This window comes from Microtus pennsylvanicus, chromosome 20 (assembly GCF_037038515.1).
Source record: "Microtus pennsylvanicus isolate mMicPen1 chromosome 20, mMicPen1.hap1, whole genome shotgun sequence".
Lineage (NCBI taxonomy): Eukaryota > Metazoa > Chordata > Mammalia > Rodentia > Cricetidae > Microtus > Microtus pennsylvanicus.
The window spans coordinates 31,198,567-31,225,604 of NC_134598.1; the positions used below are offsets into that span (position 1 = coordinate 31,198,567).

General features: G+C 44.9%; 1 protein-coding gene across 1 annotated transcript in view; it reads left to right on the forward strand.

The window, feature by feature from the left end:
- Cfap54 (cilia and flagella associated protein 54) overlaps positions 1 to 27,038 on the forward strand; it is a 251,885-nt gene that overhangs the window by 218,121 nt on the left and 6,726 nt on the right. The window contains exons 65-67 of the mRNA XM_075954510.1: positions 5,896 to 6,002; positions 10,827 to 10,968; positions 16,733 to 16,807. Of these exons, the coding sequence (XP_075810625.1) occupies positions 5,896 to 6,002; positions 10,827 to 10,968; positions 16,733 to 16,807 (324 nt within the window). The remainder of the gene's footprint in view (positions 1 to 5,895; positions 6,003 to 10,826; positions 10,969 to 16,732; positions 16,808 to 27,038) is intronic.

The following is a 27,038-nucleotide window of genomic DNA, read 5'->3' on the forward strand; positions in this document are numbered from 1 at the left end:
ACAAGTCGGTCATGGGTAGCATTGAGTGTGTGCCCGTGTGTATGTCTATGTATGTGTGCCCGTGTGTATGTATATGTATGTGTGCACATGTGTATGTCTATGTATGTGTGCCCGTGTGTATGTATATGTATGTGTGCACATGTGTATGTCTATGTATGTGTGCCCGTGTGTATATGTATGTGTGCACATGTGTGTGTACACTGCAGGCACAGGAGAGGAGAGCGAAAAAACGGCATCATGTTCTCCTTCACTGTTACCCTGAGAAGGATCTTTCAGTGTTGTGGCGCTTGCCTGGCCAGTGAGCTCCTGGATCTGCTGGTTTCTGTTTCTCCAATGCTGGGGTCTAGGGAGCATGCAGCTGCGTGAGGATTTTTATGAGTGTGCTGCTAGGTGTTCACAACTGGGTTCTCTCCCCTCTTTCTCTTTCTCGTACTGGGACATCTCTCCCTCTCAAAAGTAATTCTTTCTAAAAAGAATAAGACACAAGCCAAAAAAGCACACATCACATATCAGTAAAAAGGCTTTGTGTGATTTTTTTTTAGTGATAAATGTTGTTAAAGACAAAATTTCCTAGGTTGGTCATCATGTATCACAATGTATCACTTGGAGGAAATCCAACAAAAAATACAAGTTCAAGGGTTTTGAGGGTTTTATAGTTGGAAAAACAAAATATTTATCTAAGAACTAGTCCTTTAAAATTAAAAATTGTTCATGTTACCAGACTGTAAAGCAGCCATATCATGTCGGTCACTGGGAGGGCAGACTAGTGCAGCATGATCTGGGTGTCCTTGTGTTGATGTCAGGTGACAGAAACCATCCTCCAGGAATCAGGTGCTGAGCCCTCAGCTCTGACATCTGCAGGGTAAAGAGGTGTTGTCCATAAACAGCTGTGTCTGACAGCAAACAAGGCCTCCATAGTCTGAGATCAGGAAGTTAGATGCAGAGTCCCAACCATAAATTCTGATTTAGGGTGATTAATTTTTCTCAAGGCACATGAAAACAGGCCGAGCAGTTTCCCTCTTTCTCTTACCTTGGGTCCATCCGCAGCAGTGAACGTGTATATATGTCTGTGCATGTCACACAATAAAAGATGTAGTAGCTGTCAAAAAATATCACGAAGAAAAATTTCCCTAGATAACTACATCCTTGCAGATCCCAAATTCCTGCCGTTTTGGAAGGTATTTCCTGCAGTTGCTCAGTTATTTTAGCTATTGTTGTTTCTGTGCATCCACCTACTCATTATTTTTGCATGTTAACGTAGAGGTGGGTGTCAGGTAACTCCACTGAGACTCAGCACACCCTAGATGGTAACCGCACTGAGCGCTGTGCCCAGCTGGGTGCGTGAAAGCAATTTTGTTCCCCTTAGCTTGACAGCAACTATACGAGATAGGTGAGATCACTAACCCCATTTCACAGAAGAGGAGACGGGGACCAAGAATGGAGGACTTCCAGGTGACAGGGACACAGATGGGAATCATCTGTCTCTAGAGTATATCTGCCTAAGTATGCAAGAGACCACATTTAGTTCTTGGATGATGTCTACAGGTACTCTGGTCTCAGGCAAGATGGATGAAATCTCATCTCTTATTTAGCCCTACAGATGTTCCAGGGACTATAATGGGAATTTGCAGGCCATGGTAAATCCATGTCACTGCATCCACTCTTGTGTACTGACTACTTAGAAGCAGAAATGACGGTAGAAGCCAAGGGTGCTGGGGTCAGTAGAGTAGATCTCCCAGTATTGGAGAGATTTCGATTTGGACAGGAAGCTTTTTTTTTTAAAGAATTCAGAGAGATAAGTTTCTCTAGGTACTGAACTTCAGAGCTAAGTTCAAGTTTGTAACTTAGAAAGTCTTAACTTCCTAAATACAGGAAGGAGAAATCAGACTATCTTATCTGAAAAAATATATATCTTTAGTAGAATATTACAGAACCACACAAAAGTAACTTTAGATTTTGTTACAAAGTAAGTACCTCTCAAACTATTTCAGTATCCTGTAGAGACAGAAACTAAATGGCCGCTAAAGACATACATCTAAAAAAACCCTCTCAGGTTGAAGAATTATTGCTTTCAGTAAGACACACAACATAGCTCAGCTATAAAGACATGTATTCAGAGCCAGAGGTTTTATGACTTAGATTTGTCTCAAGGTTATACCTGAGAGCCTTGGCTTTTATCCTGCCTCATCTTCCTGCCCTGGCTTTTAGCAATCAGGGTTCCACTTTGCGGTTCCTAGAGGGGTCTGACTTGCGTTTATAAGGTGATTAGCTTCAAGGTACGCGTTCAGCAGGAACGCTGAGTGACAAAGGTGTGGTGGTTTATTGTAAACTAGATACAAGCTAGTCGTTTGGGAAGAGGGATGTCATCTGAGGAATTACCTCCATTAGATTGTCCTGTAAACAAGTCTATGGGGATATTTTATTTTGATTAATGATTAATGTGGATGGGCCCAATTCACTGTGACTGGCGCCACCCTTAGCCAGAAGGTTCTGGGATATAAGCAAGCTGAGCATGCTGCAGAGGACAGGTCAGTAAGGAGTACTGCTGACTTGTAACCAGAGGCCTTGTTTCAGTTCCTTCCTCCCAAGTCCCTACTTGAATTCCTGCCCTGGCTTCCCTCAGTGATAGAGTATGGTCTTGTAGTATAAGCCAGGTGAGCCCTTACTCCTCCAAGTTTCTTTCGGGCATGGTATTTATCATAGCAACAGAAAGCCAAGTAGGACAAGGGGATTGATGGCTAACCTTTTTATGGGCATTAAGACCTAATTTGGTCTCCTACATTGCCTCGAAGGCCATTGTGTTCTATGTAACTTCACAGTCCAAGGCCTGGTATCTTGAGAACACAGAAATGCAGACAGACAAGCATGAATGTATTCAGGAAGTCTGATCAGGCAAAACACTGAACGTTAGGCAGAAAGACTCCATCTGACTAGTGAGAAAAACTTTGAACAGAAATGAACGTTAGGCAGAAAGACTCCATCTGACTAGTGAGAACAACTTTGAGCAGAAATGAACCCTCAAGTTACTTAATTAGTAATAGATTTGAGTCATGCTTGGGGGCAAGAGATGTGGAGCCATGTTCCTTCTTGGAGGCCTTTAGACCTTTAACAAGAATGATATTCTTCCTAGACTGTGTCTTCAAAACCAGCTCAGTCCAGCAGGATAGCAAGGTAGGAGCTGGGCTTCCTATAGTTAGTGCCTAGAGGATTACAGGAATCTTGTGATTGCCCAGGGCTTTCCTCTCAGTTGTCACTTGATTTGGAGTCTTGATTGAACTGGATCCCAGTACTCCTACAGACGTAGGTGTGTACTATAAGCCAGTAGTATACTAGGTATATACTAACTATAGCTACTAGGTGTGTATTATAAGCCTATCACAAGGAATGGGGTAGCTGTATCTACAGTTTACTAATAAAGAGGCAGAGACTGATGTTTACACAACTTGCTCAAGATCACAAAGACACTAAGCAGGAGAGACATGGGATAGACACACTGCTCCATGCTCATTGTGACGACAAGTGTGTTTAGGGTGTGATGATGGGGTGTTCTGATCTCACACTGTCATTTATCCACTGACTTCAGCAGCCTGTACCAAACTCAGGTGGAAAAAGCTTTGAGCCTGCATGCAGGCTGCAGAAAGCTGCTGGCACTAACAGGAAGAAAGCCTTTGACATGAATCTGAAGTGTGCATCTAATAAAAACCTTTTCATTCACATGCTTTAGGGAATGTCTTAGTTAGGGTTCCTACTGCTGTTTGAAAGGAGATCATTTGATTGGAGTGGCTCATTTACAGTTCAGAGGTTGAGTCCATTATCATCATGGTAGGAATCAAGGCAGCATGCAGGCACTTGTGGTGTTGGAGAAGGAACTGAGAGTGGAGAAGGAGCTACATCTGTGGGCAACAGGAAGTAGTCTGTTTCATTGGGTGTAGCTTGAGCATAGGAGACCTCAAAGCCCACCCCCAGAGTGATACACTTTCTCCAATAAGGTTACACCTACTCCAACAAGGCCAAACTTCCCATTAGTGACACTTTTTTGGGGAGGCATTTTCTTTCAAACCACTACAGGGAACTTTACTGACCCCTAGCCACCATGATGGAAAATTCAGAAACATGATATAAATTGGACAAATAATGAAAAAAATTGCTCCAAAGTACAAGATAATATTCCTGTCCTCAAGAATCTTAAATTACACTCCCGGAGTCAAGGATAACACAAAGCAAGAGCAGGCAGCATAAGACAATGTGTGGTCTTGGCCAAATCTCTTGGGGAGATTTCATCATCTTATGAAAAATATTTTGCCACATCTCACATAAAATACATAATTTAACACATCGGAAGCATTCCTTCGCTATCTCTGGCAAGCTTACATTGCTATTGAGAAATGACTCCATCTCCTCTGTGCTCTCCTCTCTGCCCCTCCCCATCCATTTCTAGTTTCAGAATGGTTATTATGATATTTTTATCACACTGTGCTTCAGTGGGTTACAGAAACTTTTGTCAACTCGCACTTAGACTCTCTTGCTTACATGATGTATAGGCTTCCTTGTAGGGTAGCCGGAGGGAGAGGGTGCTGAAATGCCAGTGTCGATGAGTCTTTTCTTTTTAATTGATCAATGATCCGAGAGAGAATACCCTAATACGCTTCAGCCTGATGCGGCTGAGTGCATAGATACCTCACATTCATAATGCATTAATTCCGATATTTCCCCCAGCACCTGCCCCCAGAACTAAAGCCATGAATATAGAAGGTCTGATTTAACATTTGCAAACCACAGAGTTGGGGAGAGGGGTCTCCCAGGAATAGAGTCACTGGAATCTCCCCACTTGGGCAGGGAAGGAACCCGGTGAGAGCTGTTGGCTTCTGTTTTTTTTCTCACCTGCTCTCGCCATCTCAGTGGCCTGGCCTGGCCCTCTAATTCTGGAGCTTTCCCCATTCTAAGTCATGCTTGATGCTGACAAGCCCTTTGAAGACACTCAGGGCACACCGTCCCTTCTTCTGAATCTCCTGAATGCTCTCTGTTCTTCAAAGTGCTGCCAAATCCCATCTCTTTCACTCCCTTTCCTTTTTGTCTTTGCAAATCTACAGCTTAAAGCTAACCCTTCAGTCTCCACTTTGACTTGCATGGAAGCGGAGGTCCATGCATGGACCTGGCTAGTCTGGGCTTCCGCTTTCTAACCTCGAAAGCGACGGGAGAGTCTGTGACTCTCACATTCTGTGAGTCCACAGCTTTTCATAGAGGTTACATTGCATGGAGCCGGCACTAAGAATTATCCAAAACTAAGCAGCAGGGAAATTACTGGGGCACGAGTCACCTCCTCCTCTTAAAGAGGCCTATGACGCTGTGTGGAGCTGAAATAAATGGAGAAGCGAGGAGGAGGAGAGCATTGTAAACGGGTATATGGGAGTGGGTGACCCAACTGTCAGGGAAGGCGCACCCATTGAGAAGTAACGGGAAACATTGTGTACCCACCAGGTAGGTATCTGTGCTTGTTGCAGAGAGCCTGCGAATGCTGAAACTTAAATTTAACTGCAGTGCAAAACACTACTTACTCCAAAAAGCACGTATTTTCATGCAATTATATTTGTATATTTTTTCTAGGCAGTGTTTTTTTTTTTTAACTCACCATGTAGTCTAGGATGACTTGAACTCTGAATTCTTGTGTCTCTGCTTCCCACAGTCCGGGATTCTGAGAATGTGTTGCCATAACCAAATTAGCAAAGTAGCTTTTTACATCTCATATTTCTCTTTATAGTGAATTGAAAGAGAAAAAACTCATTTATTTTCTACAGGGAAACTTTAAAATACGGTGATCTTCTCAATAAGGAAGAGTGATGGGATTTTTAGGGATAGTTTTGATGCCTATTTTGGTATGCTCTTATTTTTCTTTAGGTTTTATTATTGTATGCATATAATTTGAAGCCCCTGAAGATTTCTGATATTAAAATACCTACTGGGAACAGCCTGTGTGTTGGCACCTCCTGGATTCCACTGAACAGGCAAGTAGACACCATTGTCAGGAAGCCAACTGGGGATGGTGATGGATAAGAAGTCAGCCCGAATAGTAAAGAAAGAAAGGAATTCCCGGAAGACAGAGAGAGAGAGCTTAGGGTCCGCATAGGAGAATCGGCCTCAGCTGGGTAGTGCTTTGCTGCCAATCTGAATGAGCACAGCTGTAGAGGGGCTCAGGACCTAGTGTCAGAACATTTTCCCTGTGCCTTTTGTAAGGTCTCAGGTTTATGGGTTCGAGACGGGCGCCAAGACAGATTCTCCTTTGAAGTAATAGATTCGTCAGGGAGTTATTAACTCCCATGAAAGACAGCATGGTGGGGGCCCCGAGGAGAATCCAGGCCTGTGTGGGGTCCCTTCTTAGAGTATTCAGGGACACAGGAGAGGTCCCGTCATGTGATTGATGAGCAGCCTAGAGCACACACTTGCCTTTGCCACATCTCCTGAAGTGACGCCTCGTCGGAAAAGGAAAGGGCAAAGGTTTGCCCGCGCAGTTAATGTGTGTCTGCCACCCAGGTGTGGCATATGGAGCTCCCGATTGCACAGACTGCCTGGTTAAACCTCCTTTGGTGGACAGAGGTTTGCAGACTCACAAGCAAACTCTCTTGGTACCTGCCATTTCGCTGTCCAATATGTGTTCATAATAAAAACTTGGAAGAAGCTTGGATAGAAGGGACATGTGTGAACATAACAAAGGCTATATTCTACAAACTTACAGCCAATACTATACAAAACGGGAAAAACCATTCGATGCAATCCCCACTACAATCCACAAGGCCAGGATGCGCCTTGGTCTCTGAACCACAGCAATAAGACAAGAGCAGGAAACAAAATGGATGCCAATATTAAGATAGGCCAGATTACCCTGTCTGCAAACAATATGATCTTGTGCAGAGGAGACCCTAAAGACTTCAGGATATCCTTGGAACTGATAAGCACTTTTAGCAAAAGAGCAATGCTAGAGGTGGTCACAATACCAGATTTCGAGCCATATCATAGAGCCATGATAGCAGCAGCGTGGGTGTCAGCACAGATAGACATGAGAATCCGTGTACTAGAAGAGAGGATGCAGAATTAAGCCAAAGTAGCTACCGTCACCTGAGTTTTGACAGAGATGCCAAGAGCATGGATTGAAGGGAAGGCAGCCTTCAGCAAAGAGTCCTGGGAAAGTTTGATTCGTGCGTGAAGAAGAATGAAACTAGATCCACACATGTCTCTTATCCTGGCTAAAAGATTCACACTGATGAACTGCAAACCTGTTATGGGAAAGCAGCGGAAGCGCTTCCGTGCGTAGGAAGCAGCAAGACTTTCTCAGACGCCAGTCACTCAGGGAATGACATCACAAACAGCAGAGCGACACCCTGTGAAGTTGAAAAGCTTTTGCATAGCATTGACGACAGTCACCAGAGCTCAGGGACAGCCCACAGACAGAGCCACTCTTTCAGAGCTGTGTGCTGGACGGAGGATTAGGAGCTAGAAATAACTCAAGAAACTACGTATCCCCCAGGCAATCCAGTTAATTTTGGTTTCAAAATGGGCTGTGGGGATGGCTGTTGGTGCTCTATGATGTTGCAAATTAAATCCAAAATCTCCTTTGTCTCCTTTCCTTCTGTACCAAGCCACGTTTTATGTTGTTCCCCAAATTAAACCCTTTAGCCAGGTCTAGTCCTCTCTTTACATCAATCAGAAAAGATCTTTAATTATTTTGTTGTTGTTAAATTTTGTTTACTTATTTTCTGTTTTCCTGCCTTTTTACCGAATTCTGGTTTTGGTGTAAAAGAAATGTTTTCACTTTGCTAGTTCATCTTCAACTCAATCGCCCACTACCTTCAGCCTCTGTTTCCTGTAAAGGGTGGGGGGGTGATAGCCTCTCCTTGCCTGCTTCCTGGTGGTTGTTAGCCTCATGTCTGATGATGGATGAACAGGCGTTGGGAGGCTGACAGCACAGGTGTGTCCTGGCACCTGTTCCCCGCCCCATCAGGCATCTGGTGAGAGCCGTGCGGACGAAGTCACACTCTGCCTGCCTCTCTCCCCGGAGAGCCCTGTTCATGCCCCATGGTTTTCTGATCTCGGGACTTCTTTGCCTTCTTATGAAAGAGAATAAATCAAGAGCTGTCTCAAAAGCTGGCAGGCCTCCAATTATTTAGTCAATATTCCTCCCGCCCTGCTTTTATTTTTTTCCCTTTAAATCGAAATGTTGAGGAACCTAAGCCCAGACCATATACCAGGGTCCAAAGCCACAGAATCAGGACATTTTGCATTTTCCTTATAAATCCTGAAACACTCCAGGTATTCAATTTTCATTTTCCAGAACCACAAGATGAATGCAAAGATAAAACCTGCAGAGCAGAAAGGCACCAACAAGAGTTTTTTTTTTTTAAATTCTGATGAAATTAAATTTAATTTACAATTAGAATTCTTGTAGAGTGGCCAGGTTTGTGATCACCAGTAAACCACTCAAAGACGAGCCCTTGTCACTGAGCTTGTCTCAGGGGATGGCCTCTCCCCTGACGCAGGACAATTTGTCTCGCTCGGGCTGGGTTGTGTTCTGTTGAGTGTCACCTCTTGTCCACTCGCTGAAGACAAGACGAGAGTGACTGCGGCAGAGAGAATGGACAGAGAGAACTCGCCCGTCCTCATCCACCTCTTCATCTCCCAGGGAAAGACATGTTCTAATTGTTTCTCTTACAGCCACAGAGAAAAAGGTCCGTGTTCTCAGAAATCTGCAAATCAAAGTTCCAGCTAATTCTCAGTGGCCGTTACACCTTGATGACCAGAATCAGGTTCTTTGGTCACTCTCCCTGCATGTCATCATCTTTCATCTTAATCTGTGTCTCTACTTCCCACTGGGTCCTGTCCTCCGGCCCTGGCAGACTAGGAGAGTGCTCACGCTTTAGGGACAACAGGACCTTGGAGAGCTCTCGGAGCTTAGGGAGAATGGTAGATACTTGCCTGTGGGCTCAAGGCAGGAAGTCCAAAAGCTGGACCAGACATTGGCCTTGGAGACAGACAGGTGAAGAGTGAGCGAGAGGGAAGCAAGGGCTGGCTGGAGAAAGAAGCAGGTCAGGCCGTTGGGCAGGCACAGTCAGGAGGACTGAACCTCCTGTAGCCATTCAGCATCACCTAATGTTGCTGTTTTTCTTTTAAGCAAGGTGAAAAGCTAGGGAGACACCAAACCTTCATGGCTGAGAACACAATGGGAATGGGCAAAGCCCAGCACACTTTGCTGGGCACTGGGTCACTCTTAAAAGAGTGATGTATTCTGAGCATTTACTCTGAAGAAGGCATTGCCATCTCCGGGTTCAGGAAAATCAGGAACAACCTGTGACCCATTGTCAAGGGCTAGTTTATTCTTATTACATCCCAAAGTATGGTAATAGAAAACTATGCACTCATTGGAGGTGCTGAGGGTTAAGCACAAGGCTTTGTACATCTGGGGCAAGCACTGTACTATAGGGATGTACCCTCAGGTCTATGTGGCCTTTGAAACGACATGAGAAGCCCTTTTCTGAGTATTCTAATGAAGAATGGGGCCTAGGATGCTTTCTTCCCTTTGTGAGCTATATTAAAGTTAAACATGTGCAGATACATTATTTCCTCCTTAAAAATGCCCTGTGAATGACATGAAATGGATTTTATTAGGCCGGCCTTGCCATAGAGGAATCTCAGGGTAGGATGCTAACTGACTTGCAGGCTGGTCTAGGGTAAGAGGAAGGACCAAGACATTGGTCGGGTTCCCTGTGAAGGAGCTAAGTATGACCCACCAAGTCCTGGCTCCCTCTCTCTCTCCAGTACAATAGACAGCTTTGCCAGCATGATTGGATAGTACTCTCTTCTTACTGGGCAAGTGGTCCAAACAAACGTAATGACAAATCTTTATGTTTTAAGTGTTACCCTTTGGCAGAAACATATAGATTCTATATATGAAAATTCTCATAGGTATGTACTGTCAATGAGGACAATCAAATTGTACTCCATGTTGCGAGTAGAGACAGCACGGAAGACTGGGAAGCTGAAGTTTGGTGTATACCCACCTGCCGTTCTGCTCTTTGGGTCGCCTCATTCTGCACAATAATGTGCCTCCTGCCCTGTGTGAAGATGTGCACACTTGTCCTGTTCCTATAGGGCAGAAGTCACTTAGAGCCATGCAGGTGGTCTCGCCTAGCGTCTTCCCAATACAAGCCTTTGATCTCCTCTGCTGGTCTACGCTGCTCTCAGAGCACCCGGCCTTCACTGTCCTTAAGCCCTTGACGTTGTCCTTCTGTAGCATCATCACCAATGCTCCTGCCTCCTCTTTGGCTCTTGTTTTTATCTCTCTGTCCCTACCCCCCCCCCAGCACAGATACACAGACACGCAGAAACACACACACATGAGTGTGCAGTCATTTACTGGCCTTTCAAATTCTTGCTAATTTGTCATAGCTTTTACCTTGAGTCAACTGGACAGCCATTCCATGCCATTAACATCTACATGAAAGTGAATCTTCTGTTGATTGACTGGAGTTTCCTTGCCCATATAAATATTTATTTTCATATTCATAATAATTTGGTGGGGTGTCTTCTTGTCACTGTGCCCTTACCCCATTATAGTGTATATCAACCCAAGTGCATAAATAGATATAAACATCACATGTGTGTTTGTTTGTCTGTTGAATGAAGAAATGATTGAATTGATGATATTTGGGGGAATTCAGACACTTAACTTTTAAATAAATAAAGGCTGAATTCATAAATGTTATTGATTCTAAAACCAACACCCCTCTTGACTTTTCAAATAAAATGAATATATATATATATATGTTTGCTATTTTTAGGGTCATCGCAATTCATGAGAAACTGTCTAATCTTGCACAAATAGCGGAGCTATCATTACCGTCAGTTCCAGAAGTTGCTTCGAATGAAAATATATATGAATCTGTAGAACCTGAAGAAAAACCAATTGATACAGACATGGAAGTAAGTAGATTGCTAAATGACAGCCAAATGAACTTGCCATTGTGGGAAAGGGGGCAAACCATACATTGTCCCTCACGTTTTTATCATATCACATGCACTAACATTCTGCTGGTCTAATAAGCCCATACTCTCAGTGCCAATGATCTCGTGACCAGCGTGGAAGCAGGAAATCCAGAATATCACCCCAATGCTGCTAGCAGCAGGCAGCCATCATTTTTGTTTTCTTGTGTCAATTTTAGATGCTATTGATTTTCTGTTTGGATATTTTATGGTTTGGCAAATTTACTGCCCCCTTCTTTCCAATTTCTGCCTCCTCCTTCCCTTCTGAATGCTGTCACATCACAGCGGGTATTGGAAACCACACCCAGTGTTTATATTTTTATAGTCCTGTAGAAAGTGCTAACAGCTGGGGCAGGAAGACCTTCGGCTGCTTTCTTTTCTGGTATGTTTGGTTTCTTGTGACTAATTTTTTCTTTTTAATCCTTCACTGTTTCCCACTTACTGCATCCGAGCTGTCAGGTGTTCGTCCGGAGATTTTTGACTAAAGAGCTCAAACTTATCACCTAGTGTCTCGGTTGCATTTTCTTCCTGGGCTCCCCATCCTCCAGCTGTCCTTTCCACTAGGCTGGGTCTGGCCCTCCCTGCTGCTCTCCTGGTGGAGGCTGCGTCAGGCTCAGCCCCTTCCTTGCTTTTCTTCTCTGAAAGCCTGCAGGGTCTTTGCTTTAGTATAGGAGGTCGTTTGTTTCCTTAAGTCATTTGGCCAGGAAACTTTAACAGGTCACAACAATGTAAAACATCTTTAATTCACAAAGAATAATATTTGCATGGCTCTTCATTTTTCTTATTTAGCTCATCTATATAGTTTTGATGGGTGAACGTGTAAGGACGAGCAACCTTTCTGATTTTCAGAGGATATTTGTTGGCATTTTCCGTCTCAATTTACTAGCAAAAATGAGTTTTCTTTTTCTGTTATTATGCAGGTTAGCAGCCCGTGTGTACGGGAGGCTGTCAGGGGAGCCCAGGCAGCCTTTGTAAAATGCCACTCGCCAGCATTTAAGTCCTCTGCTCTCTCTGCCAGCATTTATAAGGAGCAGATGTCTTAGAATTCGAGCTGCGCATCCTTTTCGATGGCCTCAGAAGTCGCCACGGGACTTCATCCTTTTCAGAGGCCTCAGATGTTCCCTTGCTTCCTGTGCTTACTGATAAACGGAGTGCGGCATCAATCTTGCAATAGGTCGGAGAGCTCCCACTATCTCAGACTCGGGAGATTTCGGAGCCAGATACGGATTATACATTTCTCTCACGAAGAGCGCGTTGCCCTCTCATGTCTGCTTTCAAGAAGAACTCGGCTCTCTTGACTCGTCCTCGTCGTTTGTAGTGCTCTCTCCATCAGTTCCCCAGTCACAAACTTATCAGAGTGCTGTCTTTGAGACACAGCCTAGAATATTCTTTGCTTAAATTTCTCCTAGCACTTTTCTCCATGGTTAGTATATGGAAAATCGTTTCCTTCCGAATCTGCCTGTCTTTTCAGCTTTGATTGCCCGAGGCAAGAAAACGTCTGTAATATGAGGAAGTCACTCCAGACTGTGTTCTGCCTCTCTGCCCTCCTACCCCGTCAGACACTTCATCCGTCTTCTAGGACTAATTTTCTTTTCATCTCTCAAATAAACAATCCTTTCACACAAAGACAGGCTGTTTGGACAGAGCCAGAGTTTCCAGGGTGACCCTGGTCAACGTAGGTGGAAAATTCATCATCAGAAGACAAATGTTTGAGTCGGAGGGTTGACTGTGAACATAAACAGGTCAGGAATAAATGGGGACGTGGGGGTGGGCAGAGGAATCCAGAGGACCTGTGTTGCCTTGGCGAAGGCCTGTAACTTGCCCTCATGTTCTGATTTGGTGTATGAGGGCCAACCACAGAGGAACCAGCCCTCTTCAATCTTGATATCTTCTTCGGTATTTTTAAATTTGTTTCCCTGGCTTAGTGTTTCCTTAGCATTGTTTTAGGCATGTTCCAGCTCCCGTTGGCTCTGTATGAGAAAGGAAGATAAGCTTCTATCACCTAAGAGAAGGAATTGCATTTGCTCGGAGATGAATTGGCAAGTGAATTAGTTCACAGCAATTATAAGAAATAGAAGTAACATATTTTTCCTTTTTTTTTCAACAGTATTAAGCAGCACTTTAAAAAAACAGCTAGATTCTGGTTCATATCAAATCTCATTGACTAAATTTGTCGCCATGGCAATTCTCACTTCGAGCTAATTAGAAGCGAACTAGGCCACTTGATGAGATCAGTTCTTCTGGAATTGGACAGGAATTCATGGCTTCTAAATGGGATATTTCTATTACATGTTATATATTGTTGGTAGATTATTGAACTAAGGATATAAATCAAGTGCCTTTGGTTGCTATGTGGGGTGTGGGTTGAGTTCATTCCTTTTCCTTCAGGTCCTTCCAATTTTCTTTTATTTTTTCCTTTTCCAAAGTCCCTAGGTCCAGAATGAGCCAGGGACTTGGGAACACAGATGTTAATTTAAGATAGATTAGGGAGGCTACCCAGCAGGTGGTCTGGTCACTTCTACCAGGAGCAGTGGCTCGGAATGACTGATTCTATTGCTCCTCCACTTACAGCAAGCAGAACTGGCACATTACGGCACGGAAAAGGACTCAGTTGTGGCTTAATTGGCAGAATGCTTGCCTAGCATGAACAAGGCCCTGGGTTTGTTCTCCAGCACACCATAAAACTGGCTGCAGCGGCTCATGCCTTTAATTCTAGCACTTGGGAAGCAAAGGTGAGAGGATCAGGAGTTCAAGGTCATCCTCCTCACCCACGCAGTGATTTAAGGATAGCCTGAGCAGTTAAGGATAGCCTGAGCTACTGAGCCTCTGTCTCAATAAAACAAATCAACAAACAAAGGAGCAAAAGGTAGGAAATAAGTCTGCAAGCCATGCTGATTTTAAGATGGAAACACCTCATTTGGAGTGAGAGTATGTTGCTATAAGAAGCCTACTATGTGTTTGCCAAAATGCATAAGGTTGCTTCAGCAATTATTTATGGAATGCCTGAACAGTATAAATGGATGAAAATTAGCATGATATTAGAAGTCCCAAATATAGAAGCACTGTGGCTACAGAAGCCTGGAGAAAAAAGACACTCTGGTTTTAGCATTCTCTGTTCTTTCTGAAGAACTACGATTGGCAAACATTTAGGGAACAGTAAGGCATATGTGGCGGAGCGTGTAGGTGAATCTGGAGGGCAGGGTCGAGGCCAGAGCAGCTCAGGCTGACCTCACCACACAGTGCTGAAGGAGGCCGTCTCCCTGGTCCCCCTCCCTGGATGGAGAGCTTCTGAGGTTGCTGGAGGAGGCTGTCTTCCCTATCCCACTCCCTGGACTGAGAGCTTCTGAGGTTGCTGGAGGAGGCTGTCTGCCCTATCCCACTCCCTGGACTGAGAGCTTCTGAGGTTGCTGGAGGAGGCTGTCTGCCCTATCCCACTCCCTGGACCGAGAGATTCTGAGGTTGCTGGAGGAGGCTGTCTTCCCTATCCCACTCCCTGGACTGAGAGCTTCTGAGGTTGCTGGAGGAGGCTGTCTTCCCTGCTCCCTCCCTGGACGGAGAGCTCCTGAGGTTGCTGGAGGAGGCTGTCTTCCCTGCTCCCTCCCTGGACGGAGAGATTCTGAGGTTGCTGGAGGAGGCTGTCTTCCCTGCTCCCTCCCTGGACGGAGAGATTCTGAGGTTGCTGGAGGAGGCTGTCTTCCCTGCTCCCTCCCTGGACGGAGAGATTCTGAGGTTGCTGGAGGAGGCTGTCTTCCCTGCTCCCTCCCTGGACGGAGAGCTCCTGAGGTTGCTGGAGGAGGCTGTCTTCCCTATCCCACTCCCTGGACTGAGAGATTCTGAGGTTGCTGGAGGAGGCTGTCTTCCCTGCTCCCTCCTGAGGTTAACTGTCTCGTTCCTCCCTGATTCCTGCTCCACTGCGGGGCCTGTAGAGGGCAGCCCATTGACAATGGCTGGGTCAATAGTGATCGGACTTGGCAATGTAGGGAAGGGCAGTGGGGAAGTCAGACTGGGTTTGGGGGATTTGAAGAGGGTTGTACCCCACTTGAACAGGCATCTTACCCTTCCCCATGATAATCATGGTGAAAGCAGAGGGAGCAGGGATGTGAAGGCCGGAAGCATTCCTCTCAGTGATGAGGATTCCGACTAAGTGTGAGAACTGGCTTCAGGGTGTTGGACTTGGCTCAGAGGTCCATCGAGTCTCAGAATTCATGGGGGTTTCTTTGAAGGGAAAAGAGCAAGGCCTAGCTAGGGATCACATCACCTCTCTCTGACACTTATCAAAGGGAAGCAGCACATTTTCTCACCACTTTCTGTCAAGGAGTGCAGAGCTCAGTGTTTTCCTGATTCTGTGGTAGCAAGGTAACGCGAGGGGCCTCAAACTCTGGCCTAAGCGCCAACTAATTCCACAATGTGTGTATGCGGTCTACCTCACAGCCAGAGCAATACAGCATCACTGAGGCAAAAGCCCCGTTTGATAGATGTTGAGACAGGCACTAGAAGGCATCTATCAAGGAACCTGCTCCCTTCGTCTGTCACTGAGATGACGAATGGCATAGACGAAGCCATTTTGCTTGATGGCTCTTGATGAAACCACGGCAGTAAGCCATCATGACTGCTACTGGATCCCCTTATAAAGAGAAAGCATACTTCAGCAAGTCAAGAACCCAGTGAGACGCCCAAGTATATGAATAAACAGGCATAGAAGCCTGCTCCCCTCTGGATGGAAATGTAGGCCAGAAATGAGAAGGCCATCAGGTGTAGTGGTCAGTGCTGGGTCTCCTGCCCTTGCCCCAAACTCCCACCTTGTGGTCCTAGTCCCTTTCCTTGTAAGGAAAGGAAAAGAGCCCTGGCTGAAGTAAAATGAACTTGGGCGGGAAAGGGCAGCGACATCTCACGTGACGGATGACCAGACACAGCCCAGTGAGCCTGAGGGAAACAGAACTGGGGAATAAAGGGCCAAATCTGTGCTCAGACCCATGGCGGACACCCTCTCTCAAGTCTGCCTCTGCCTCTGCCTCTGCCTCTGCCTCAGCTCATGTCACTAACCCAGGCGCTGCCTTCTCTACCTCCACGTCTTACCTTGCAGCTCACATGGCTGCCACTGCTCTAGTAGGGTTGTGTTTCCTTCATGAAGTCTCAATGAGAACGAGTCTGGTTGTGTCAACCTTACCTGTGGTGAGGTCATCTGAGTTCAGATGTCCACACACAAAGGCCACTGCGTCCTTACAGGGCTATGCCAGGCCATCAGCAAACGGTGTCTACACGCTGTTGCCTCTTTCTCCTCTCGTTACTCTTTCCATTCGGTTCCCAACTATTCTTTTCTACTTAAACTTCTCACCTCTAGCCCCTGAGATCTGCATCTCTTCATCCTGGGGATTTCTTCTCGATGGAAAAGTCGTTTCCCCAAACCTTATTTTGGTGTAACCATTGCGCTTGCCATTCTTCTGCAGACTGTGCAGCTCCACAGTAAATGTCCAGGGGAAGAGTATGCTCCAGCAGTAGAGCCATGGTTAAGCCCAGCGCTTATGTTCTGGCTTCCTCGTATGCTTTCAAAGAACCTAGATGACTTGAGCGAATGACTTCAGTTCTCCCTTTCACAGCTTGGAATTAAGGGTCGAGTGACATAAAATAAGAAAAAAAGAGTTAATAATCAATATGACCTACTTTCTCAATGACACCAGAATCACCGTTATATTTTTCTTTCCAGAACATGATCCTCGAATGTTGCTCTGAAATAATGGCTCTGTTTTCTACTGACAGAGAGCCAACACCACTCACCGAGGTATGTGTCTCTCCTCTGAGACTCTCTGGGGTCATTCATTCACTAGTTTACTCTGTTAACGGAGACTCCATGGTGTATCCAACCACAAGTACAGAGAACCTCACTGCCTTAAGTCATGTGAAGAAGTATTTATAATGGCATATTACTTTGGTTAAAAGTATTCTTTGCTAGAAAACTTCAGCTAGTGCAGAAATTTATAAAGAGAACTTAAAAGAAATCAGTTCATAGCCACCATGCCATGAAAATCCGATTAGCATTTGGAGAATATCTAGAAATATGTATATACACAAATTTAGATGTTTTGTATCAATGAATCAGCTTTACATGCATTTTGAAACTTGCTGTCTCCATGACCAATGTGGTTAGAAAGAAAATGGTCCCATAGGCCCCGTGGGGAGTGGCACTATTGGGAGGTATGATCTTTTTGAAGTAAATGTGGTGTTGTTGGAGTAAGTAATCACTGGAGGTGGCCTTAGAGGTCTCAGATCTTCAAGCCATGCCCAGTGTGGCTGTCACTTCCTGCGGCCTGTGGATCCTCAGGTGTAGAACTCTCAGCTCCTTCTCCAGCGCCGTGTCTGCCTGCATGCTGCCATGCTTTCTGCCATGATGATAATGAACTAAGCCTCTGAACTGTAGGCGAGCCCCAGTGAAGTGTTTTCCTTTCTAAGAGTTGCTATTGGCCACCGTGTCTCCTCACAGCAATAGAAACTGTAACTAAGACAATCAATAATGTCATAGAGGATTTTGTTTTTGTACATGAGAAGTCTACCTCATCATATTTAATGTCTTAGAATTAGTCTCGTACATTTGCTTCGCCAAGCACCGTTTACACAGCTAACTTACTACTTACTACTTATGATGGATCTTGGGGTATGTGTGTGGATACATATGTGCATATATAAATGAACATACCATAAAGTTTATAGTTTTAACCATTTGGTGTACCAAACAGCTGTTCATTTCAAGTGCCATGCATCTATTACCTTCATCCACCTCCCAAGAATTTCACTACTCCTGAATTATTAACCCCCTATTTCTCGTTGCCATCCTCCCCAACACCTGATGCCCTCTAGTCTGCTTTGCCAGCGTCCCAGTTTACCTGTTGCAGGTGCACCATGTCACTGGGATTGTGCCACACTTGCCTCTTTGTGGGCGGCTTACTTAATTTCGCATACTGTTGTAAAGTTATTTACAGTGCAGCACATTTCAGTATTTCATTCCTTTTTTTATTTCATTTGCATTGTGTCTATATAACATGCTTGTTTATCTAGCCGTCTGATAATAGGCTTTTGGCTTTGTATGACTTGGGTGTGTATATTTGAGTCCTGGCTTCAGTGGGTGGAGGGAATATATTTAGGAGTGGAATGACTTAATCACATGGTAATTCTATGCTAAACTCCTTAAGGAACTCCCAAGCTTGTTTACTTGCTCCCCCCCCCCCCCAGTAGCGAGGCAACTTTAGACACATGCACACACTCATCAGGGTTCTAATTTCTGTACATTCTCATCAACACACATGGTTTTTCCTCTGTTTTTTTCCCGGTTGCCATCCTGATGGGTGGGAAGTGGTATCTGCTTATTTGATGTGTATTTCTTTAATGATGGCTGGTGTTGGATTTCACGCTTGACCTCTGCTGAGAGGCAGACTTACCGAGCTGTGCGGGGCTGGGACATGGGGATTTGTGAGCTTGTCCCAGTGAGTCAGTTCTTGGACAGGCAGAGTTATAGGTGCTAATAGAACTTTATTTATTTATTTTTTTTGAGACAGTGTGTCATTCCAAGGCCTTGACGGGTGGCCTTGAACTCTCAGAGAACCACCTGTTTCTGCCTCCTTGGTACCTGGGGATTAAAGGTATATACCACCGTGTTGGGCCCTCTGAGCCATTTTTTTCCACTGGTATGAGGTTTTGTTTTGCAAGATTTTTATTTTTTACTGAGCACGCCTATTACAAGTTACCTTGGCTTGTATCACCTCTTCCTAATTAAAATAAATATTGCTGTGCAAAGGTTGTAATAAAGAGAGTTTGGAGAGCAAGGAGATAAAGAAGCCCATGCCAGCCTTCTTAGTGGATCACAGAGTAATGACAGCTAGGTATGATTTAATGTCACACCACAATAAAAAGCATTTTTTAATTGTCTGCACAGGTTTGAATTCTTAGTTTCCAAACTGTCAGATAGGATTCAAATATGATGCTAAAATTATCCCCTCTGTCTTGCTGTAACTAAGCAATCATGGGAGGATGGAGCCCCTTTTTGACAGCTTCCTGTCCATCATCAATTATTGACTGTTTGCAGGACATTGGTGTAGATACCTTCTATAGCTGCAAGGCAATACAGATGAAAGCATCTCTGGCCAGCTAAATTAACGTTTTCCGATTTGTTCATGTGGCACAAGGAAATTGGTCTAAATTACATACACATGTGCGTGAGAATGTGTGAATTTAACAGATCAGTATGTGAGGATAACGCTCATTTGTGCTGGCCACAATCGTACAGGATTGGTACGTGCAAGAGATTCATAGGTACAGCTTCTGGTTGGAAGAGATGGGACCTATTACATGCACAAGTTGAAAAATAGACTTTATTTTGTACTGTAGATATAAATAACTTTTCTTTCCGTTCAAAATTTTCAGCTAGACCTAGCATAAGTAACTGACAGTCACAATAATATTCATCGAATATCAATAAACCACTAGTAATCATAATAATATTGGTTCATATTTGTTGAGAACATGGTGTGTGCAAACATTGCTAAATGTTTTCATTACATACATTAGTGTGGTGGTATTAATAAGGATGGCCCCTATTGGTTCATATATTTGAATTCTTGGTCTACTTGACAAGGATTAGAAGGCACAGCCTTGTTGGAGTATGTATAGCCTTGCTGGAGAAAGTGTGTCACTGTGGAGGCAAGCTTTGGGATTTCAAATGCTCATTCCAGGCCCAGTGTCTCTCCCTCTCTTCCTACTGCCTATGGGTCTGGATGTAGAATCTTTCTTCTGTACCATGTCTTCCTGCTTCCTATGCCATGTTTCCTGCCACACTGATAAAAGCTGTAGGCCAGCCCCAGTTAAATGTTTAAAGAGTTGCCATGGTCAGGTATTTCTTCATAGCAATAGAACATTGACTGAGACAACTAGCTCACTTAATATTAGAAGAATATTTTTGTTTTTCAAGACAGAGTTTCTCTTGTGTGGCCCTGGCTGTCCTCGAACTCACTCTGTAGGTCAGGCTGGCCTTGAACTCAGAGATTCACCTGCCCCTGCCTCCTAAGTGCTGGGATTAAAGGCATGCACTACCACCACCTGCCAAATTAGAAGACTCTATATTATAGAGTTGATTGGCATTTTATTTATTTTTAAAGAGTTGTTTGATTTATTTATTTGTCTGTGTGTGCGTGTGCAAATGCATGTGAACATGGAAGTGGTTACCCCTTGGATGCTAGAAAAGGATGTGAAACTACCATGAAGGTGTAGTTATAGGCAGTTGTGAGCCACTGGACAATGCAGTTATAGGCAGTTGTGAGCCACTGGATGAGGCTGCTGAAAGCAAACTTCAGTCTTCTGCAAGAGCAAGGAGCCCTCTCACTCTCTCTCCAGGCCCTCCTGTTGTACTGGGGAAGAAATTCAGGCACAGGAAAACTAAGCAGTGGGCATTTGCTTTACTCCAAGGCCAGCAATGTATCTGTACCCATGAAATGTTGTTTTCGGACAGTGGAAAAAAGGTGCCGTGGGCAGTTGAGGAATGAGGCAAGAACTTAAAAGATACTGGTGGGCTCCCTAGGCCTGGATGTGGGGGGAGGGCCTTGGACTTCCCACAGGGCAGGATTCCTGCCCTCTCTCAAGCAGGGAGGGAGAGGAAGGAGGTGGTGTGGGGGAGTGGGAGGGGATTGGGAGGAGGGAAGGAAGTGTAAATATTTGAATGGATAAATAAAAATGAATAAATAAATAAAAAAGATGCTGATGCAGACTAAGAAGTTTTGAGAAGGAAGGCAGAGTTCTAGAGGGAGATACAGAGACCAAGCAGGGTGTTGAGAGAGGAATGAGCATAAAGGAAAGGGGATAGAAATAGTAGAGATTGTCTCCAAGGACAGAGGGTGGGTTGGGACAGAGAAGCTGGGAGCAGAAAGCTCAAGGACTCTTCAGTGATCAAGATGGGGAAGAGGGTTACCAGGAAGGCTGATTGGAGGGAGGGAGTGAAGTTGGGGCAGTTCACCCAGTGATTTTAATTTTCCTAGTAAAATAGTTCAAGTACTTGCTATTGAAATGAGTCAGGTGGGCTGGGGGTACCATCTTTTAAAAGAGAGGAAAAGATCTGATACTTGCTGTGGGATAATTCTCTTGTACACTGTAAAGATTTGTCACTCTTATTAGTTTAATAAACTGCTGATTGGCCTGTAGCCAGGTAGGAAGTATAGGTGGGGCAACCAGACTAAGAGAATTCTGGGAAGAGGAAATGCCAGATGCAGTCACCAGCCAGACACAGAGGAAGCAAGATGAGAATGCCTCAGTGATAAAAGGTACCAAGCCATGTGTCTAAACATAGACAAGAATTATGGATTAATTTAAGTTGTAAGAGCTAGTTAATAATCAGCCCGAGCTAATAGGTCAAACCGTTTAAACCTAATATAAGCCTCTGTGTGTTTCTTTGAAACTGAATGGCTGTGAGACCAGGCGGGAGAGAAACTTCCATCTACAGGTCTTCACTACCATTGAGTGAAATGGCTAAAGAAGTTGGCTCAGCACAAACGAAAGGACTGAGGGCCACACCCAGTTTTAAGATTCCCAGTGTCTTATGGTTCTGGTTATCTTGGCTTGATTTTTTATTGGGTAAATGTGAGAGGGGAGCTGGTCCCCGATGGGGGAAAGCAGTGGGATAGAGACAGCAGCTCTGATGCCATCCCATGGCCAGGGAAAGTGCCTCTCCTGTCCCCTAAGAAAGCACAATTACTGTTGGACATATCTATTTCTTAAACTCTTAAATCAAATCAAAACAAAACAAAACCCAAACTTGTTTTCTAAAAATATTTTCTATCTGACCTGTACATCCTTAATGACAGTAAAATCCTACCGACTTAGCCAGTATGACTGTGTGCTTGATGGATGCATATTTTTTACATGGCTGAATTCCCTCTGCATAGAGCCAATTGTTTCTTATTGTTAAAAATAATTGTTTAGGGGCTCAGTGGCAGAAAGCTTGCCTAGCATGGCTGAGGTCCCAGATTCAATCCACAGTACAACCAAAAATTAGTTTATGATACATTTCTGATAGAATATTGGCATCAACCACGTGCTGAGGATTAATGGTTACATTCCACTCTGCTGGCGTCTTCAGTTTATCTAGTTGTTTGCTCTTTTTTTCTAATACATCTATTCCATCATGAAATGATGGGAACCTTATCTTCGTTCACAGCCTCTTCTGAGCCTTCACATGTCAGCTGAAATGATTGCTGCAAGCATGTCAGCATCTTCGGAGGCCAATCAAAACCTCCACCGTTGCTTAAGCTTGAGTTTGTTCAGTCTACGACTCCTCTCTAGGGACTCCCCGCACCCCAGTGCACCTACATTCAAGTTTTGGCATAGTCCTCACCCCTTGGTTGCAAGACCATCCATTTGTCAGAATCGCATGTGGGCTGCGATCTGTAGCTAACGCTGCGCCCGGTTTCTGGACTTCATCATCCTCTATGTAGAGGCTGCTCCTTGCTGCCGGCCCGTGGCTCTTTCACAAAACCTCAGAAGTGTAACAATCACACTAGAAACTGCACACCGCTGCTAGCACAAAGCTCTAACTGTCCATAGCAGGTAATTACAGAGCATTATCAATTAATTCTATTAACACAATCGGGGAGACTGACAATTGCAGATTTTCCTTCTCGCTCTCTTTTCTTTGCCTTCCTCTTAGTTTCTGTTGGCGCAGCCACGAGCTGTCTGAGTAGGTTTTATGGGCAGCAAGAATTACATCTTCCTTCCCTGAGAAATTATCATTCTGTCCTCAAGTGGAGAGTACCCTTTGTGTGTAAGATCATGAAGCATCCACTTAATATTCGTATATTCTTTGGAAGACAATGCCAGATGACATGAGTTCCACACTGCTTTTAAAAACACCACGCTGACTTTGATTCCATCATCTCACCATTCACGTCTGACTGTCAAATTTGGGTAAAGGAAAAAGAAAGCCCTTTAAGAAAAAAAAAAAAGGCCAGGCTATTAACGTGCTCTTCAAATGCTAAGAAAAGGCTACGCTGTTTATAGCATTTCAAAAATGCTCATCTCTCTAAGATTTGCCAGCAATAGTGTCAAGGTGAAATACACTTTTTTTCATGGAGGGACTGAGAGCCTTTGTGTTTCCTGTGCTCGGGGTCCCAGACCTCTTTGTGAGCATGCAGTTGGAGGGTGTGATGAGACTTGGGTGTGGTCTGAACCTTGGTACCATTAGGAATGGGATGGTATGTGTTTACTCTCAAAGTAACAGAAGTGTGTGCATTTCTCCAAAAATCAAGCCTGGCTTCATTACTGAAGCTGCAGGCCAGTCTCAAGGGGGAAGTTAAGTCACTTTGTACAACATCAAGGGACGTTAGAGACAGGGGAGTCATTAGCCAATCTCATTTCTCTCTAATCTGGAAAATACCGGGTGAAATTATGAGTTTCATTCCCTTTTTTCAGTTTGGTAAATGAGTCAGCCTGCACCTCAGAACTGGGGAGATGGCTCAGGAGTTGGGAGCACACTGCTTGCTCCTTCAGAGGACCAGAGTTCGGTTCCTAGGACCCATATCAGTCTTCTTATAGCTCCCTTGAACTTCAGCTCCAGGGCATCTGACGCCCTCTTCTGGCCTCTGCAGATCCCTGTGAATGGCATGGTACACACACACACACACACACACACACACACACACACACAATATTTTAACAAAAGTAATTTTTAAAGCTTGAGCTAGGTGCAGTGGTGTATCACTAGAATCCTTACATTTGAGAGGGACAGGAGGATTGCTGAGTTTAAAGCTAGTCTGTGTTGCTCAGTGAGTTTGAGGCTAGCCTGAGCTAAGTAGGCCAACCTGTAGCTCCCTGGGAGAGCACCTGCAAAGCAGGTATGAGATTCCCAAAACTAAGAGAAAGGAGAGGGGTAGGACTGATGAGAACACAGAGAATTTCAATACAACCTTTGTATGCTTTCCCCAGCCGTGAAACGTTATACAGTGAAAGTCCAACGTCATAACCACTGGCTCACTCAAAACACAAAGCTCTTCTGCCATCACTGACACTGTCACCCCCACGGAGCCCCACTTCCCCGCTAGTCTGTGTTCCCCAACCACTAGCAGCCACTGGTCTTCTTACATTTCTATAATGTTTTCCTTTCGAGGACATTCTGTAAAGGGGACATACTGTCACCACTTGGGACTGGCCTCCTTTCCGTTTGCCATAATTCCATAGATAGCCATAAATCTATTCTTTGGTTCTATAAAATTCTCTGAGAATTGACACATTCAATGTCTGGCTACCAAATTCTTGTTTGCCCTCCGTGTCTGATGCAGGATGGATGCGGATTGCTAATGCTGAAAGGTCTTCCTGTACCACCGGCTCTACCCTCCCCTCTGCCTCTTCTCTCCTTCCTACTCTCCATCCTTGCGCCCTCCTTCTCCACCCAAGTTCTCTTGGTCATCCACAAAGCTTCATTGCTGGGATTCAAAGCACTACACAAACAATGCTGGAAAGCGTCTTTGTGAGCTGCAGGCTCTCGGCCCTTTGGCTGGAAAGCACCCGTCATTGCTGGTGTCTAAGAAGGGTGTGCCACTGGTCCCAGTGAGCGCCCATGAGAACAGAGACAGTGTGAGCCACTTGCCTTCCACACTGTGCTCATAAGGTCTGCTCTTCCGTTTGTCACCTCACTGGGAGCTGCTTAGTAACAAAACCCAGCATGCTTTGACTTGGTTCCTAGCATAAAGTATGAACTTTGGTTCTTTACAAAGGCTTTGCTTTAAAAAAAAAAAAAAAAGAGTCTCTAGTTTCTAGTTGCCAGAAGTTAAGCTCAGGGAACTTGGGCTGAGAAAAAAGCAGCATCGAGTATTGTTATAAGTGTGGATATTTTATTTCTGTGTTCCCGGTCAAAAGCACACAGGCAGACCCCATGGAGGCTCTCAGGAGGGTCTCCAGCTACGTGGTACCTAGCAGCTAACTTGACTGCTGAGAGAGTCAAAGCTCTGACCTTTAAGTGATGTTAAACTCTCACGGTGATGATGGAAATGTAGTGAGAGAAGGCAAGCTTGCCTGAGCAGACATTTCAGTCAGGTTCGGGCAGACTGTGCTGTGCTAACAAATAAGTCTCAGTGCTCAGTGGTGGCAAAGTGTGTATGTGCGCGAGCGCACGTGTGTGTGTGTGTGTGTGTGCAGGTGTGTACATGCAGGTGTGTGTGTGTGTGTGCATGTGTGTATGTGTGCGTGTGTGTATGTGTGCATGCGTGTCCGTGTGTGTGCGTACATGTGTGTGTGCGTGTGTGTAGGTGTGTGCATGCAGGTGTGTATGTGTGCGTGTGTGTATGTGTGCGTGTGTGTATGTGTGTGTGCGTGTGTGTATGTGTGCATGTGTGTCCGTGTGTGTGCACACGTGTGTGCGTGCGTGTACAGGTGCGCGTGTGGCATGGCTCACCACCCTCTACCTTGTTAGTCTAAGCATGCCAGCTAGCTGCTCTGTGAGCTTCCAGGAATTTTCCTGTCTCTGCCTCCCATCTTGCCACAGGAGGAGCAGCAGGACCACAGGTTTGTGCTACTGTATCTAGCTTTCCACAGGCTCTGGGGGTTTGAACTCCGGTCCTCACAGTTGTAGGGCAAGTATTCTACATTGAACCGTCTCCAAAGAAGATACATTGGCCTCACATCTGGTGAAGACTGGGTACATGGCTTAGTGTCTAAGGTGTCTGCCCTGTTCCTCAAGGACAGCTTTGCAGGAGAAGAGATGCATTCAGTATTTCCCAAGACCTTTTTTTTTTAAGGTTGACCACATATCCACATGTGCTGGCAATCACAGACAGTATAGACTCATTTAAAGTGATTGACCCTAGACCCTTCTTTTTCTCTGAAATATATCACAGCCTAGGTGATAAATTCCAAAAGCCCTCCTGGGTGGCTGTCATAATTCCTGCTCATATCCTAATGTCTCACCCCAGTTTGTAAGGGTGTGCCAGGGAGCATAGTAAAGATGCACCCTTGTATTTTAGGGGACACTAATAACTTTTTGTCTCAGTAGGCTGTTGTAGAAATATCACGAAATTTTAAGTAGAAATAATACAATAAGGTAGTACCGGTCTCCACACAGCAGCTGTGATAAGTACGTTATCCAAATCATCTCAGTGGACCACACGTGTGACAGGTTACACGACGATCTTCCAGAGGAATCCCCAGAACTTGTGGCCTCGCATGGCCAAGAAATGTTGTGAAGATGATTGAGTTTAGGGTCAAATGAGGAGGAGATTATACAGGTGACCCCCACAAGGCTGTCATTGGTGCCTAGTGAGAGGGTGCTTGCTCTGGAGGGATCTGACAGCAGAGGAGACAGGGAGGCAGAGTGATGACGGGAGACACAGATTCAGAGCGATGACAGGGTTGGTGGGGAAAGCAGTGAGACTGATCTTAGGCTGGAGAAAGAAAGCACAAGCCAGGCAGATGAATGACTTCTCCCCTTAGAACCTCCAGGAGAAACCAATCTAGATGACATCATGACTTGATACAGTTCGGCTGGTTTCAGGCTTCTGACCCCCTAGGAATTTAATAAATTTGCCAAGAACCACTAAGTTCACATGAGTGTGTGGCTTCAGTGACAGGGAACAGATACACAGACACGTTCTAAGCTAAGCATGGGACTTCAGATTTGTTTGTGCTCGATGTAGGTGTTATTATGGTTGCTATTTCTAGGAGAGAAGTTGAGGAGCAAAGACATTAAGTGGCTTGCCCAGGGTCCCTCAGCTAGCAGGTGTTCGAGTCAGACTCAATGTCCGGGCTGATGGCTGCTCAGAGTATGTTCCTTAGCACTGTGCTCAAAACCGCTTTTCCGCTAGCACCCTTTTTCTCCTGTGTCTATGAACTGCCCCTGGCCTGCACAGCATCACCCATCCCCACCCAATTTCATACTTCTGCTCCACCCAGGGACTCAGAAATGTGTGGAAGATTCTACGGGAATCTTTAAGTTAGATTGCAGTGGCAGGTTTTTCCATCTGGGAATAGCGTGATCGTCTACCTCACTA